Source organism: Pyrus communis, chromosome 17 (genome assembly GCF_041283825.1).
Source record: "Pyrus communis isolate YQ-2024b chromosome 17, ASM4128382v1, whole genome shotgun sequence".
Lineage (NCBI taxonomy): Eukaryota > Viridiplantae > Streptophyta > Magnoliopsida > Rosales > Rosaceae > Pyrus > Pyrus communis.
Genome location: NC_142581.1, coordinates 803432 through 820158, shown reverse-complemented (window position 1 = coordinate 820158; position 16727 = coordinate 803432). Strand labels below are relative to the sequence as shown.

General features: G+C 39.2%; 3 protein-coding genes across 3 annotated transcripts; 1 reads left to right on the top strand and 2 right to left on the bottom strand.

Annotated features, from left to right (window-relative positions):
- Nucleotides 1-395: 395 nt before the first annotated feature.
- On the bottom strand, nt 396-3888 carry MDA1 (Mitochondrial transcription termination factor family protein). The gene is made up of 4 exons (XM_068447939.2): nt 3665-3888; nt 2461-2510; nt 2123-2338; nt 396-2033 (listed from the first exon to the last, which is right to left on the bottom strand). Exons 1-4 carry the CDS (start codon nt 3733-3735, stop codon nt 904-906), a joined length of 1467 nt encoding a protein of 488 aa, XP_068304040.2. The 5' UTR covers nt 3736-3888; the 3' UTR covers nt 396-903.
- A 1752-nt stretch (nt 3889-5640) lies between these two features.
- On the top strand, nt 5641-8249 carry LOC137708201 (Ribosome recycling factor). The gene is made up of 8 exons (XM_068447222.2): nt 5641-5884; nt 5982-6131; nt 6222-6337; nt 6538-6629; nt 6802-6823; nt 6906-6974; nt 7714-7782; nt 7995-8249. Exons 1-8 carry the CDS (start codon nt 5704-5706, stop codon nt 8073-8075), a joined length of 780 nt encoding a protein of 259 aa, XP_068303323.2. The 5' UTR covers nt 5641-5703; the 3' UTR covers nt 8076-8249.
- Nucleotides 8250-8327: 78 nt separating this feature from the next.
- On the bottom strand, nt 8328-12977 carry LOC137708202 (uncharacterized). The gene is made up of 4 exons (XM_068447223.2): nt 12504-12977; nt 10912-11187; nt 10539-10676; nt 8328-10076 (listed from the first exon to the last, which is right to left on the bottom strand). The coding sequence occupies exons 1-4, from the start codon at nt 12882-12884 to the stop codon at nt 8526-8528; spliced, it is 2346 nt and encodes a 781-aa protein (XP_068303324.2). The 5' UTR covers nt 12885-12977; the 3' UTR covers nt 8328-8525.
- Between the last annotated feature and the right edge of the window lie 3750 nt (nt 12978-16727).

Sequence of the window (16727 nt, the reverse complement as noted above, 5' to 3'; positions counted from 1 at the left end):
CCGACAGAAAATGCCAACTCATGCACGTCGTGTCATTCCACCTTCAACTTTAACCAGACCAATCCAGAAAAGACCGCATCTTTGTGCGCTGACCTCGAATTTGAAAAGCAAACTTAACTGGCACGAGTAATTTATAAAAAGTACATAAAGAGATTTTTCAGTGTACAGAAAATAAGAAAAATTCAATATGTTAAAACACTGATCGGTATATTAAGTGTAATGATATAATTGATTGAAAACTTAATTTCCAACCAATTGTATTATAATACTTTGTGTATCAAACGTGTTCTGACACACTGAAAATTTTCTCAGAATAGAAGAACTTACACATTTCATCAATTATAACGTGACATCACCCTTCATCATATTATAAGCACGAAAAGCCACAATGACAATTGTAAACACGAAACATCGCGAACACATTAATATCTGTATCATGTAAGTACTTCGTTAACTATAACACACAATAGTCCCGCTGTTAAACGAGAATCTAAAGAACGACCGTTGAAAATGTGTCGACGCAACTGTTAGTCTGTTACTAACAAAATGTATTGACATCAATGCAGAACCAGCCTTCCTACAGATATTGCTGGGTGCAATGTACATAAAAATGCAAGCAAGGGAAACGTTTTACGACGGCAGATGATTCATTTGGAGGATGTCAATCAGCAACGCATGATCTGCTCTCAAGTTTTTAACGGAAAGTTGACAACACCCGAATAACTCCGGTCTGCAGACGCAGCTGAGAAGAATCACATAGATTATCCGGGTTTAGAAACAATGCACTGATTGTATTGCTCAGTGAAAGCATCCATTTTTAGCTTCGATGTGGCAACTGAACTGCATCTGCGTTCATATTGCGCGTGTGCACCCTGTATTGTTACCATATCATGCTCAGGAGTTTCATTCTTCAACCTCCGATTCATCGCTGCTTGTATTTGGATCTTTCCCGGCATTCAATTTCTTTATCTTCTTTGCAAGAGCCTTATCAAAGTTACTACCTGACAGTGATAACAATTGGTTCAGCAGCAGCATCACTCCACAATCCTTCATTAGTGCATATCTTGGTTTGATCCTGTCTTCCAAACTGTAACCGAAATACTGAGGAAATTTAACCAGCTCTGATTTCGAATAATCCATGGTCAAAAAGAACTTCCATTTCGGCACCAGATTCTCTGCCAAGCTGAAAGTATACAAAGCTCCGTATCTTGAAAGCATGATCCCAATTTCATCCATACTGTATCCCCTCTCAACAAAAAATTGTGTTACAGGCTTCAAGTTGGCCTCAATACTAAGACCAAAAACTGTGGGAGATCGATGGAGCAGAACACCAACATCCACCCCCAATGAGACAATGTACTGAGCTGTTGGTCGTAACTTGTCCTCTACACTGTAACTTATAATATTCGGACAGCGCGTCAAAACCTTACCTATCATCTCAGCTGAAAGTCCCATTTCATATAGGAAATCTATAGTTGTCTTCACCTTCTGCCTACTGTAAGTGAGAAGCGCTGGAAAGCGGTAAATAACTTTTGCCCATTGTTTCTTGTCTACACCCAGGCCTTCCAAGAAACTCATGGTAGGTATAATATTCTCGGATAGACTGATTCCACACAACTGTGGCCTCTTGTTAAGGATCGATGGGATATCAGATTTTGGGACCCCAAGTTCGAGAAGAAACTCAACAATCGGTTTTATTTTCCCCTCCAAACTGTAATACGCAAAAGATGGAAATCTGCGTGCAATTCCCTTGATTTGATCAAGATCCATGCCAAGCTCTAAAAGGTAGACAATGTGAGGTGGGAGCGTCCCAGCTGTGCCTATCTCACTTACTCGAGAAATGGCCTTTAGCTTCTTCAAGTTCAAATCCACAGGCGGTTGAGATTTAGTAACTGGTACAATTGGCTTTTCTTTTACAGGTTCATCTGGAAAGCTTTCCACCACATCTACCAAAAACATTCCATGCTCCTCAAGAAGGGCTTCAAGGTAAGGGATTAGGGCCTCCCTAATCTCAAGAGTTGTTAGCTCTCGTCCTACAAGAATATTTGATCAAATAATTTAGAGTTTACAATATATACATAAGCTGGATCAAGGGAGAAGAAGTAACATGTTGAATTCGAACCTACTAGATACCGGGATTTATGCACAGAATGAAGTCTATCGACCAAGTGGTCAACGAAATGCTCTGACTTGTTTATGGTTCTCGCAGCAACTGTAGGGCTGAGCCCTTGTTTCTTTAGGAACAAGGTTAGGACAGCCCTAGCTTCTTCTTTTTCAGCTGCCAATAGAGCTGGAGATACCAATTTTAAGCTAAACGAGCCATCTACACCCGAGTCAGCTGTACAAATGTTGATACGTATTGGTTAAAAACAGAACTAGAAAAATTGTGTGCAGAACTGGTTGCTTATATGGTTGTTACTACAAAAGCTGCATTAGAGGAGTGTATAAACAGTTGCTTACCAAACCTCGCTTGACAGAAAAAGAGTTTCTGAGGGAAAGCAAGTCTGGTCCTGGAGAAAAAGTAAATAAAATCAGTATCCATCATGACAATTATTTAAGAGAACAGAGAAAATAAACCAAAAAACACCATAACTCTGGCCGACCAAAATCTACTTAATCTAACAAATAACACCAAAATTCCCGCCTATCTTGACCTGCTCAATCACATTGAATGCTTCCAGTACGCAATCTGGAAATATCGAAATCTTCCACCATACACAAGTTGGTACCGAGCACCAATAGCACATTAGTGTTAACTTATGACCAATATATCTTCATTTTTCTTCCTCTCTATCCTCAGCTTGCATTTCTACACCTCTTTCTACTGGTGCCAATATACTAACCATCCCCCAAGTCCTACTTTCAACTAAACAATTATCCCAATCTCCGTTATATAATCCACTTGAAAACGTCTCAGTCTGCAAGTAGGTAACTTTAATTTTTTACATCATCCTAGTTCCCTATTACAAAGGGTTTGAGACTTTGAGGTTTGAGACTTTGAGTTGACATATGAACAAAGATTAAGCTTTAGAACTCGTTTTATGACTATTTCGTTTTTAGTTTCTAGTTTCCCCATCACAAAATTATAGCAATTCACGATCACAATGAAATCTTTTACTCCTTAGTCTCCATTCAACCACATCTAAGTTGGTGGTGCACCAATTCACCAAGGCAACGACCAATACATTACCAATAAACCCTTCACTTTTTTTCTCTTCCCCTTCTGTCCTCAGCTAGCATTATTACAACACTTCTTTTTACTGATGCCAGAATCACTAATCATCCCTCTAATCCTCCTTTCAACCACACTAAAGGCAAACCCAAGCAAACAAGGCTCCCGCTTTGCGAGGGTAGGGAGAAACGTCTATCATATGCAGCCTTACCCTTACTTTGTAAAGAGGTTGTTTCCACGAATCGAACCCGGGCCTCCTTCAACCACACTACTACCACAATAATCCATAACAAAATCCACTTAAAAATGTCTTCACATGCAATTAATCACTCTAATTTTCAATTTTTCCACCACCCCATTTCCCATTACAAGGCTTTGAATTCAAATATTTAACAAACATTTAAGCTTTATTAACCTAAAGAAGATAAAAAAGTAAGCTTTAACCTCACAAAATTTAAGCATAAATAAGCTGAGGGAGAGTGGAGTGAAAACCTGGTGCTGATGAACGATAATTTCAGTGGAGCTGCGAAGTGGGCAAAGCGGATGGCGCAGAAAGCTTCCATTTTTCAGCGTAAATCCAACAAAAAAATCACCAAAATTATTGAATTTAGAGGATTTGAGCTCAAGAGAAGAAGAAGAGAGAGCGAGTGGATTTCTCGGCCTCTCTTGTTGTTTGGATATGCTGTGAGAGTAGTTTGTTGCCACGTGCAAAATCTGCTCTGATTTGCTTTCAAAACCTGATTATAGTTAGTACTACGATCTCGTAGTATTTCATTTCTCTTTATTTGGAAGTGAAATATTTTAGGTTCAAATTTTGTGGATGACGAATTCAATACTAAATTAGATTGCATATTGTGTAGCTAAGCCTGAGACGAACTCTCTCTTCTCTAGTTAAAAATATCGATGTATTCAAACAAAAAAAATAAAAATACCGAACCACCAATACGACGCCGTTCGAGTCTCATGTCAATGCGTGCAATATTCGAAGAACAATTCCGAATGTCTTCTTCATGTTCGGTAATTTATGCCGAACGCTTCGTTAGAGAGTTGGTAAGCTTCTGCTTTTTACTGTTTTACCCTTTAGAATTTGGATATTGATGCTTTACCATTTCTCTTAAGGAAGGGCATATTAGTCAACATAGTGCACCCAGAGGTTGACTTAAGTTCTTAGGTCATCTCCAACTGAAGGAGAGCCAAAAGACTTCTTTAACCTTATAGTCTTGCAAGAAATTATATTTTAATGAACAGTACCAGATCATATTTTATATCATCTCCAACCAAGATGGCCAAAGGACCATAGGCCAAACATAGCCCTTTGACAAAAAATCATCTCCAACCGAGATGACCAAAGGATCATACGCCAAACATAATTTATTATTTTAACTTAATTAATATGGTTACTTAAATTAAACTACCATATTAAAATAAAATTTTCGGACATATTTTGAGTGTCATTTGTCACCAAATGAATAAGCTTCTGGATTTCTTACCTTTATATAATCTCAATAATTTTTTTTAATTGGATTTTGAGTGACACGTGTCGCCAACGTAAGTAATCTCCTGATTTATTTTCTTTATGTAATCTCAATAACTTTTCGGATAGGATTTCGAGTGACATGTGTCGCTAAAGTGAGTAACTCTCTAGATTTCTTATCTCTATGTAATCTTAATAATTTTTTGGATAAATTTTAGATAGGATTCTTATTTATGTGGTACTTCTTGTCTTCAGCTTCCGTTGTTAATAAATTGGCTAGATATTGGGGTATAATTCACACACCTCCAAACACCTTCACTAGTTTGAGAACTACCATTGACACTATCTTCTAAGACCCATCTATAAGCCCTACAAAGAGCTTCATTTTCTTTTCGGGTCTAAGCACTTTCTTTCATTGTAGATGTGGCCATTTGAAAATTATTGAAAAAAATTAAAGGAAAGATTATTAGAAGAGGTAAGAGAATAGAATGTGAAGAATTGAAATAAAATGAGGTAAGATAGTATGAAATGGTGAAAAGTATGTGAGAAATGGTGTAGAAATGGCTTAGGTATTTATAGGAAAAAAAAAAATCGTCAAAAAAAAAAAAATTCAAATTCCATCGCTAACCTAATGGCAGCATGACGTCAGCTAGTCATTGCTAGTTGGCATCATGCTAACGCCAGGTAGCCGTTGGCATTCAAATGAGTTGAGCTTGAGGGCTGGCAAAATATCAAGATTGACATTCTGGCACCAAAGGATGGCAAAACGTCAAGTTTGACATTCTGGAGCTGGAGGGCTGGCTGCTTGGCCATCCATTTGGCCAATTTTCCCATTTTTAGCTGGGTGGGGACCACGAGCCCTTTGGTCTAGCCCTCGGTTGGAGACGATTTTCGTGTCGAAACGAGCTATTTTTAACCTTATTGCCTTTTGACTGGATCGGGTGGAGATGTCTTGCTATATTCTATGGCCCCAATCCCAGGCTTGGAGGCCCAAATCTCAGGCCTCACTGCGCGCGGGGGGTTTAACAAAAATCTAAAACCCTAGAGAGCTCCACCCATGGCGATCTTTCTGAGACGCGCGCTCTCATTCCGGAACGTCCTTCTCCTCCGTAGCTCCGCGCTGCTCAGTCGCGAGCTCCGGCAATGCAACTCCGCGCCACCGCACAGGGTTTTATCTCTTCCCGCCCTTGAATTCGTCAGAGAAAGCCGCAGAGGCTTCGCCAAAGGCCGCAATAAAAGTACCTTCTCTCTCATTCTCTCTCTCTAAAATGTAACTTCTAAAATTGCACTCTTTTGATATGATATTTCAATTTTCTTGCACATATTCTGAAAAAGAGAAAGAAGATGAATCGGCTGCGAGTACAGTTGAAATTTTGCCAAACATGGGGCCGACGATCAAGGCAAATGCCACCTCGCATATGGAGGCGGCGATCGCAGCGCTAACGGCGGAATTAAGCAAACTGCGCACCGGAAGAGCATCTCCTGGTACGCTTTCAGTCTCTCCGGTGCCAAATCGCTGTTCATTTGCTCAATTTTGGTTCTTATTGTTCTAAGTTGTCTGAAATGTTTATGCAGGAATGCTTGATCACATCATTGTGGAAACCGGCGGTGTGAAGTTGCCCTTGCATCAGATAGCCGCTGTTTCGGTCATTGATTCGAAAACTTTATCCATCAACCCTTTCGATCCAACGGTAATGAAGCAATGCAAGCGCGTTTCAGTAACATTGTGTTGTATTTGTATGTAGTGACTTTTAATTTTGGTAAATCTTAATTACATTTTCTGTTCTTTGGGTTGGATTAAGCGAGATCCTTACCATACCTATTGTCTGCAGTGATATATCTAAACTCAATTCTGGTAAAAATATTCCAATAACGTGACGATCTTGTGCAGGCCTTATCGAACTTGGAGACTGCCATTGTTGAGTCTCCATTGGGGTTAAATCCTAAAGTTGATGGGGACCGACTGATTGCAGCAATTCCTCCGTAAGCACGCATCTGATTGTCACTTATGCTGTCATGAATTTTTGGTTTTCATGGTTTTTTAGCTTCTAGTTCTTAATAATAACTCGAAAATACTCGCCAAGCTAACTTGGATTCAGCCGTGTGTTTCATTACTTGACTAATTTTATCTTTTTCTAATTTTTATCATGTCCAGATTGACAAAAGAGCATGTTCAGGTGACGTACAACTGCTTTTCCCCTCTTCGTTTTTGCCTTGCCTGATAATTACCATACCTTATCAGTGAATATATTCTACCAGGCTATTTGTAAAGTGGTTACCAAGTCTGCTGAAGATGGCAAACAAAGTATTCGAAGAGGTCGCCAAAAGGTAACAGAAGTCAGTTTTGTTTTTTATAAGGTTTTAAAAGATGCTAGGTGCTAGTCGGGCACCGGGCTGGGGCCTAGCCCCTAGGCAGCTAGGTGGGCCTAGGCGGGGACCTAGGCGGACTAGGCAGATTTAAGTAGATTTGTTACTTATCTTATAAATAAGTGTCTGTTTATAGTTAAAAATATATAATTGCATTGGGATACATAACTTGCAAAACTATAGATTATAAAGTATGAGAACACAATGAATATATGAAGAACAATCTAAACATTCAACAAGTCTCTTACAATTTATGGAAAGAAAAAAAAATGCAAAATGAAAGTTATCTATTTTCTGTCTAAGTGAGAGTCTTTAGTCGTAAAAGCCATAAGGCCAGGTCATTGATTCTCCTAATCGTCGCACGATATCCGTCTAACAAATTTACTAGACCATCTTCTGAACATTTACCGTCACATGCTTCATTTGCAAGTTCATTTATGGTAAAACTCGAAATACTTTTTTTGTAAGATATGATTCTTTATAACGATATCAATTTTATCAGTACTATTGGACGATAAGTTAAATCTTTAGTTTCCTGGTTTCTAGTCCCGTGGTCTCAGGAAGAAATGTATCATTAGTAGTACTGAAGACCAAAACAATGAGGGGTGTAGAACAATCCAACGTGCTTGATATGTGAGTACGGACTCTAAGTTTGGTGGCTTTGCACCACGACTAACTAGACTGTTGGTTTCTTTTACAGGCAATGGATACGATAAAAAAGTTGACCAAAAACTACCCGAAGGACGACTTAAAGAGATGGGAGAAAGAGGTGAGCTCTAACTTAAGAACTAACTGCTCTTAAATTAATATGAAGTTTCGCTACAATACTACACCAGAGTATGGCATACACTGGCACCTAGAGCCGTTAGATCCAGTTAGGTTCAGTTCACAACTTGGATCTAACGGTTCTAAGTGCCCCAATTGATACGATGCAAGTTTTTGTATTGCTTATTGGTTGTTTGGAATGGCTACATTTTGCAGGTTGACGAGTTGACTAAAAAGTTTGTCAAGACAGCAGAGGACTTGTGCAAGGCAAAGGAGAAAGAGATCAGTTCTGGCTAAAAGGTGGTGTTTTGTCAGTGTATTTTGATTCTGGTTGGCGCTCGATCCCACTCCTTTCCGAAAGAGGTCTATCGGAGTTCCCTTTTGTAAAAGAGTCCTTTAGTTTATCGTATTTATTTCAATTTAATTCTCCGTTCCAGAAATATTTATAAAATGAGCTCATTTCGATTCAAATCAGCTAATGGCCCGCTTGGTAATCATTTCATTTCGTTTTAAATTTTTGGTTTTCGTTTTTAAAATTTGGAATCCATATGGCGAACAAAGCTAGCTATCGAATGCTCAATTTTCGTTGTCCCTTTTGACGATAACAGATTTACAACTGCGGGATAAAAACCTTTACAACGAAAAGAAACCGACTCTACTTCTAAATACTTCAAGACGAAGTATTCCCGGAAACCTCTCTATACACCATCCTACTTCATTGACGCTATTCTCGTCGGTCACCAACGTTCATGGCGCTCCGATTACTGAAAGAGCCTCCTTGGTCACAAGCTTTATACCCCTCACCCAAAGCTCAGCGCTTTCAACCCCGCCTTCACACACAAAATGCACCTCCTTGTTCTTGGTAGTCACCACCCTAAACACTCCGGGTTCATCTGCATCGCTCTTGCTCCTCCTATTCCTCCTAAAGGCTGGACTAGGCCCCACCTCCGCCTCCCGGCATATCACATTTCTCCGGTTTGATTTCCCCCAGCAGAGCACCCCTACAGTTCCCACCATCCTCATCTCTTTCCCATGAGGGCTGCCTTTCCCTCCCTTCGTATGCTTCTGGACACGCGCCCCACCTAGCACCAGCTTGCGAGCTAGCTCATCTAGTATCACCCGCTCTGCCTCATTTTTCAAACCACCGCCGCTTTTCCTTGCAAGAGAAAGCGGTGTTTCTCCTTTGGCATTCTTGATATCCAAGTTTGCCCCGTGAGATATCAAGAGTTCACACATGAGACCGTAACCTTCCCTGGCCGCTAACATGAGCGGAGTGTAACCATCTCCGTCAGGGACATTCACATCATATCCCCTACTTGTTAACAATTTGACTGCATCCACATCCCCACGGCGTGCTGCACAATGCAGAGCATAGAACCCTCCAGCGTAACGATTGCCCTTTTCTAGTGCATATTCGAGCATTACCTTCTCAAATAGGTCACGGTTTTGGCTTATTTCTGATAGAGTAATTGCAGTCTCACCAGACTTGTTACACAGTTTTACATCAGCCCCTGCATAAACCAGAAACCTGAATGCTTCAACGTGCCCCTTCAAAGCAGTGATCATAACGGCCGTGAAACCTTTATCATCTTGATAATCGATGTCAAATTCTCCTGAACCAACTACTGCTTTCAAGGCCTCAATATCGCCGGCTTGAGCTGCAAACATTAGGGGAGAGAAAACAGAAAAGTTGCTGGATTTTGGCATCTTTCCGCCACTCATTATACACATCAACGCCTGCTGAAAACCAAGTGACCACCTAGCTGCCCTGGCAATCGAACTAACAGACTGACCAGCCGCATTAACCAAGCCAAAATCAGCACCAGCTGCCGCCAATACTCTGAGACATTCTTCATGCTTGTATTTTGCGCAGATCATTACAGCTGTCTCACCAGAATCAGTCTTGGAGTTCATATCACATCCAGATTCAGTTAAACATTGAACGATTGTTGGCAAACCAAGGCGGGCAGCCATGTGTATCGGATTAAACATGGTACCACCAGTTGCTTTAACGGGTGATTCTACATTGGCACCACAACTTAAGAGCACACGGACAGCTCCTGCATTACCGCATAGAATAGCGTGGTGCAGGAGAGTTCTTCCACAATGAGGGGTATCCGGAGAAAGGCCTTGGAGGAGCATGTGCAAGACAGAACCGCTTACTTCAAAATACTCCACTGCACACCAGGTAATGGGATATGGCTCCGCCAACCCTGCCCCAACCCGAAACTCTTCCCCCGTAGTTGGGTCCCATGACCATGCCCCCAACCTCACATTGACATCCATCCTCACACCGGCCTAATTTTTAAATTTTGGAACAAAGAACAAACGAAGGTTGTTAGTCATGTGGAGTGAACAGTAAAAGGATACAAGGAGAGTAGTAATTCAGAAGATGAAACAGTAACAGTACTATTGTCCTGTCAGAAAAATATAATCAGAATCATTTTCTGTTTAGATCTTACTGCAATCATAGAGATGTGTACCACTCTATCCCTATGGAAGGGTACAAATCCAGCTGTCCAGGTTAATGCACCTCCTTAGAGGGGACCTACAGTTGGAATCTCAGTTGAAATTTACTTCTCTACTATTCCTAAATTATGGCTTTCGGGGTCGTATCTGATCAATCTAATGATACATTTTAGGCTTAAGAACGCAGGGTAATTGACAGTCAAATAACCGGGCTCCCCCCCCGAACTTGTCCATATGTCTGCATCACCATTGATTTAAGCTAAGCAAAATTGTATGTGATGTGGGAATCACCTGTAGCAGCAAACGTACGATTGGGACCTGCCTACTCACAACTGCAGCCACATATGCACTACAGTCAACATTAGTGTGAAGAGCTGGCTTAGACGATTGAAGCAGCATCCTATCAGCTGCACTTGCATCCACACCACACTGCAATTGAGCAAGACGAACAGTGTTATTGTGCTAATAAAACTTATTGAGTATCGTAACAGATATGATTCGATATTTGTTACCTTGAGCTTAAACAGGCAGATTATCATTTTTTACTGATGTCAAGTACAAGCAATTATTAACTGTTGAATCCTATTTTACTCTAATGCTATCTGCTGCGGGATTCAGAAAGTTGTTGAACAGATCTTACTGGAAAATGAATACGATGCTCTACCTTCATGAGAGTGTCCACCACATCAGCAAACCCCCTGCAGCTGGCTGTGACAATAGCATGCACAGCAATATGGGGCCGAATCAAATCAGAGGCCATAAGCCGCTCAACGAGCCTAGCATGTCCATGACAACTTGCCTCCAATAGAGCCTCCTCACAGGCAGGTTGAGATGCTCCAGCTTTCAGTAGGATCTCTAGAATCTCAAGGTGGCCCTCTCTCACTGCTGCTGTTGTCGCGAAGCCCCTGAAGAGTTTCTGATTTACATCAGCACCAATGCTCTGTAATTCAAGAAAACGCCAATCCTTAGTACGTTATAAAGCCAGAAACAGTAGTAATTCCGCACGCAGACATAATACTATTCAATCTACCACTTATTTTCTTCACTTTAATTTCCACATAAACTTTGTTAAGGCTAGGAAGAAAAGATTAAAGCTAGTACACTAGCAGGTACGTTGTTTTTTTTCGTCGGAGACAAAAGGTCAGAAAACACATTCAGACGAAATGGGGCAACAAATATGACGTGTTAGGCATAGAAGCATGGAACATTCAACAAGCAGTTCACTAATTTGGGGGAAGGGGGGATGTTTAATTTTAGCATAGTTTTATGTACCTCAGGCTCAGAACATATAATTTGAGACAAGTGATGTGGGATCTCCAGACCAGTCATTAATGTAAGCTATATTATAATGGTAAATGAGCTTGCTTGGAAGTGCTTTTAAAATGACTAAAAGCGGTTTTGGTGAAAATGTTTTTAAACTATTCCTTAGTAAAAATAAGTGTTATAACTAATATAGTTCTTTTTGGAAGAAGCACCAGATAACACTATGATTAGTTTAAAAAACATTGCTTTCAGTAATTTTGAAAGCACTTCCAAACGAGCCCTATATTTTCAGCAAAGCAAGGCCCAAAGTAAGAAAATCACAAACTTTCGGCTCCAAAAATAGAGAACGAATAGTCACCTGCCCTCCAAACATCCAGGATCAGCAGTGATTTAAAGTTAAAATCCATAAAGTAGTACTAAAAAATAACATACAACAACAGCAACGAAGCCTTATCCCACTAAGTGGGATCGGTTGTATAAATCCTAAATACAAAAAATATGGTTTAGCAGTAATTTCTTGAGTTTCTTCCCTTTGGGCGAGCAATTAAGCATAGCGAAAACAAAACGAGGTGAATTTCTTCCGGCAATGTACTGAAAACAGAGTTACAGTTGAAACAAAAATTCAAAAATGCTGGATCATGAACTAATTTGAAAACGTAGATAACATTTCACTTTCTAAACACATAAAACATGCTTCGCAGATCATCAAAACTCGACAATGTGATTAAGCCGAAAACACTTCAATATTCTTTAATTAAGTACTAATACACCTTCAAAATCAGTTCTAATTCTATGCAAACAGAAACAGCTTCAAATCAAACAATATAATCGTAAAAAAAGCATAAACAGTTCAAAATAATTCAAATTAAGCACAACGTGCCTTCAAATTCGGTGAAAGATCAACGATGTGAGCAAAAAACATTCAAATCTCAACTTCAAACACTGTGATTTGGCATCACACGGTTTAAAATCAGAGATTGAAGTACACATTACCAGTAATTTCTTCACCAAAGCGATGTTTCCAGTATGAACGGCGAGGAACAGAGCCGTGACGTCGGTTTTGAACTCCTCGTAGTCGACGCGGACTTCGCTCGGCGACTCGTCGCGCAACAACAACTCACACTTCCTCGTTTTGAGGAGCACAGCGCCGACGAAGTTAACGTCCACGAACGGATCGGCGACGCACTCCAGCGCCGATTTCAGATCGCCGGAGAGCGAGGCTTCGAGCAGTCGCTGCGAAACCTCGGCCTCGTAGTCCACCGGGAACACCTGTTTGCCGGAGAATACCATTTCCGGCGAACACGTCGCGGAATTTGAGCTTGGAGAGTGGCGGTCTTCTTCTCTGGTGCTGCAAACTCGAATGAGAGCTCGCATGCGTTTAAATAAGACGCGAGTTTCGAGAGGGAGAGAGAAAGTGAACAGAAAACTTGAAATAAGTGAGCGCTAGAGGGAAAAGGCAGAGGTTGCAAATTTATCCGGACCGTTTTAACTTTAAATTTTTATTTAACCATGGTTAGGAAATGGGTTAAATTATTTAACTCAAAGGTCGTGGGGTCCGAAGACTACTGCAGTATTGTGAATTGGTCAATCTTTTTGGATTAAGATTCATTTCGAATTTCTGTGTTCGTACTTGGGAATATAATGATTTGAACTACTTCATTTTAATTTTACGATCTCTATTGGTACATCCCATTGGTCTACTAAAAACTAAAAAATTTGAACGACTCGGATTTCTATCTCTCTCTTGAATGATGAGGATATCTCGTTCCTCGGGTTCGGACATAAAAATCTAGAATGGCTCTCATTCCAATATTCTTGGACTTGAGTTGGGAATGATTTTTATGGCACAGTTATAAAGTCACAGTTGGTGACTTGTGCCTAAAAATTTCAACACATGTTTTCTTTTATAAGATGGTTTCATTAGTAATAGTTGTCGCGGTGACAGTGTATCTATGTTATACAAAGTTGATTTTCTTAAACTGTGTCGGTGTTACTAGAAATAAAACTTTGGTGCTTATACCCTAGTCAAGATATTGTAGGCATATCTTACAAAAGTAAGAGACTGTATATTTTGTTCTATTCAACCCCATAGTTATCCCACTATAGCTTGCTTACTTACAATGATTGAGAATATAGGGTAGGAATATCATTCTTTCACACATTTCTATGTGAATCTCACATTAAAATCCGCATTTCATTCTTAATAATTCAACCATGTATCCTTATAAAAAAAAAAAAAAAAAAGGACGTCTTTATGTTATACATGAAATATTGTGTAACATTCTCATATCACTCTTATACCTTAAAAATATAAGTAAATGTTCTTTACAGTGAGTAAGCAGCTTTGATCAAACAGCCTTATCGAAGATTTACTCATTACTTTAGGGTTGAAGGGTTTAATCATAACTAACACCATAGATACTAGATATGAAGGGCAGATCCCATAAATTTAATATCCATTAATATTATTCTCTTAAATTTGTTAATAAACTTATATACTGTGAAGAAGACAAAAAACGCCGGTGTGGTCGCATGGCCTTGTACGAGTATCCGATGCAAAATTGAATATGTAAATATATACATGCCAAAAATATGAAATATAAAAATACAAGTCGGTGTCGTCTAATATGGGGACAAAGGCACACACAGTCCATACTAACACCGTTATGTACGGGACACGAAGAGATATACATGTATATATACATTACAGGCAGCCCATGCAATGTCCAGAAGATCTTTAACAGCATCAGTACTCGACGGTCCATGGTCTTGGGTAGTCCTCATCCGAGTAGTTGACGAGCTGGTCAGAGGTCTTAATTTGGGAACCGGATCCCTTCCGGATCTAAAAAATCTAAGCCTAAGGAGCAAATGATCTGAGCTATTGAAATTTGATCCAACGGCTACAAACAGGAGATCCTCTAAAAGTTATAATAATTGTAGCCGTTTGATCAAATTTCAATGATCCGGATCATTTGATCTTTTAGTTCAAATTTTTTAGGTCCGAAGGAGATCCGGTTCCTTTAATTTGACCTACCTGAAGCCATGTATAAAAGAGAGTGAAAGCAAAAGGGCAGAATAAAGTTACCTCCTGCATGGTTCTGTATGTCTCCCATGCAGTCAATTCAATACGAGTACCGGAGAAGCCACCTCTCTCAATTAAAATTGTCTCCCCCGCCAAATTTTCCTCTCCTCTCTTCTCTTTGTACAGTAACAATTAAGTTATGTTAATATTTTGTGATGACTTTTTTATAGAGAAAAAAAGACGAAAAAAATGAGAGAGGAGGAGAAAAAAGGTGATTTGGAGGAGTGATAATCCTAGTTCACCTCTCTCACTCTCTCTCTCTATGTTTGGAGTCGCATTTTCACTTTATCAACCTTGAAGACTCACCATCACATTTTTTAGAGATTTAGATTCACCCGTCAAATTTATTAGAATTATTCAGCGTAAATCTAACTGATATGTATATATCATGCATTAGAGAAGAACTTAAACAAATGCGTTCATCTCCAATGTGGTGTTTTATATCAGCGATATATGTACGTATAAAGGTCTTTTACATGCATGTACGTATAAAAGTCTTTTACATGCATGACGTTGAATTAAAACACCACAATAATAGGGACCCCGCTACATACAAGAGCCTCTTCATACATTAACGTAAATTGTACTCTTGAACAAGACCATCCAATTAGTTAATTTAGAAAAACTACATTCTATGTCTACTTGGAAAAGCACTGTAAATTAATCCTGACAAACTAAAGTTGCTCTTTCTTTTTTGGGTCAATAAGGGACATGACAAAAGGTAAACCGAAAACTGCAAATTAAGAAAATTAAATAAGATAAAATTCTGTGAATATATATTTGATAATTTCGATGGAGGCATCTTTGGTCTGATCCATGAGGGAGGAGGGTTTTTTTGTAGTTTCCACTATTATATGTATACACACGTGCGAAGCAACATGCAGTGTGTGTATATATATATTCAGACCATTTATACAAAGAGATTTTCATTTTTTTTTAAATGGAGATTAGGTATGGGGTCTTGTTCACATTGAACCTCAACGAGAAACTGTTTATTTTGTAAGTCTCGATTCATAAATCATCCTTGCAAAAATTCAATTCAATCCGAAATCATTTGCCTATTTAATTATCAAGATAAAAATTTCATTGTTTCTTATATAACAAAGTATTTGTTAATTTTTTTTAACTCAGTTAGATGTCTTAAATATTTCCGATTTGGTTAATATTTTGCAACGATGATCTATGAGGTGCAACCTAAAAAATAGACAGTTCGGATCGTTAAAATTCAATATGGTGTGGATCCCACAACTAATTTTAAAAAATAAAAATCCCTTCCCTTCAAGACTTCCCTTATATATATATGTGTGTGTGTGTGTGTGTTCAACGCCTTGTCGCATACACAACTGCTCGCGAGATTAGAGACTCGGAAAATAGAAATTAGGGATATGAAATAATTAAACTGAAAGTAAATTTCATATGACAACTTTGACACACGTTATACTTTAATTAGAGAATTAATCAAAATCCGAGACCAGACGTGGCCGTCATGCAGCTGCTTGTGGACATTCCAGGATCTGCAATTACGAACTAATTTACTACCAACAAGGTATAACTTGATCGGAGGAGGTGGAAGATTTCACGTACAAGGGACACTCTAAAGTTCTCATTGATTCAAATCATGGATATTCAGTTCACGCATATCTTTCGTGAAGCGAATTTCGCGACGGATGCAACTGCAACCGGAGGACATGCTACAGATGATTTGCAAGTTTCAATGTTTTGCCTCATGAAGCTTTGCATGCCTGACAATTTAACTGCTTTAGTGAGAGTTGCCGTCGTGGTTTCTTCTTGTACTTTTATTCTTTTTTTTTTATCAAAATAAGATCTATCTTATTTGGACCGTCGTCTAGCTTCCTCTCTCTTTCTCATGTGATCTTATTTTATTTATTGAGAATAATTAACTTATTATTTATCAATTTAGCTTCCTCTCTCTTTCTCATGTGACCTTATTTGATTTATTGAGAATAATTAACTTATTATTTATCGATTAGTATAATCTAATTAGTCTCGAAATATGATAAAGGGATGCTTCCACGAATGAATCCAACAATGTCCTTATATAGTTGTTAATCATAGCTCCTCCTTGGTACTGGTGACAGTTACAAAACAGTTTGGCTGAGCTGATCTACTAGATA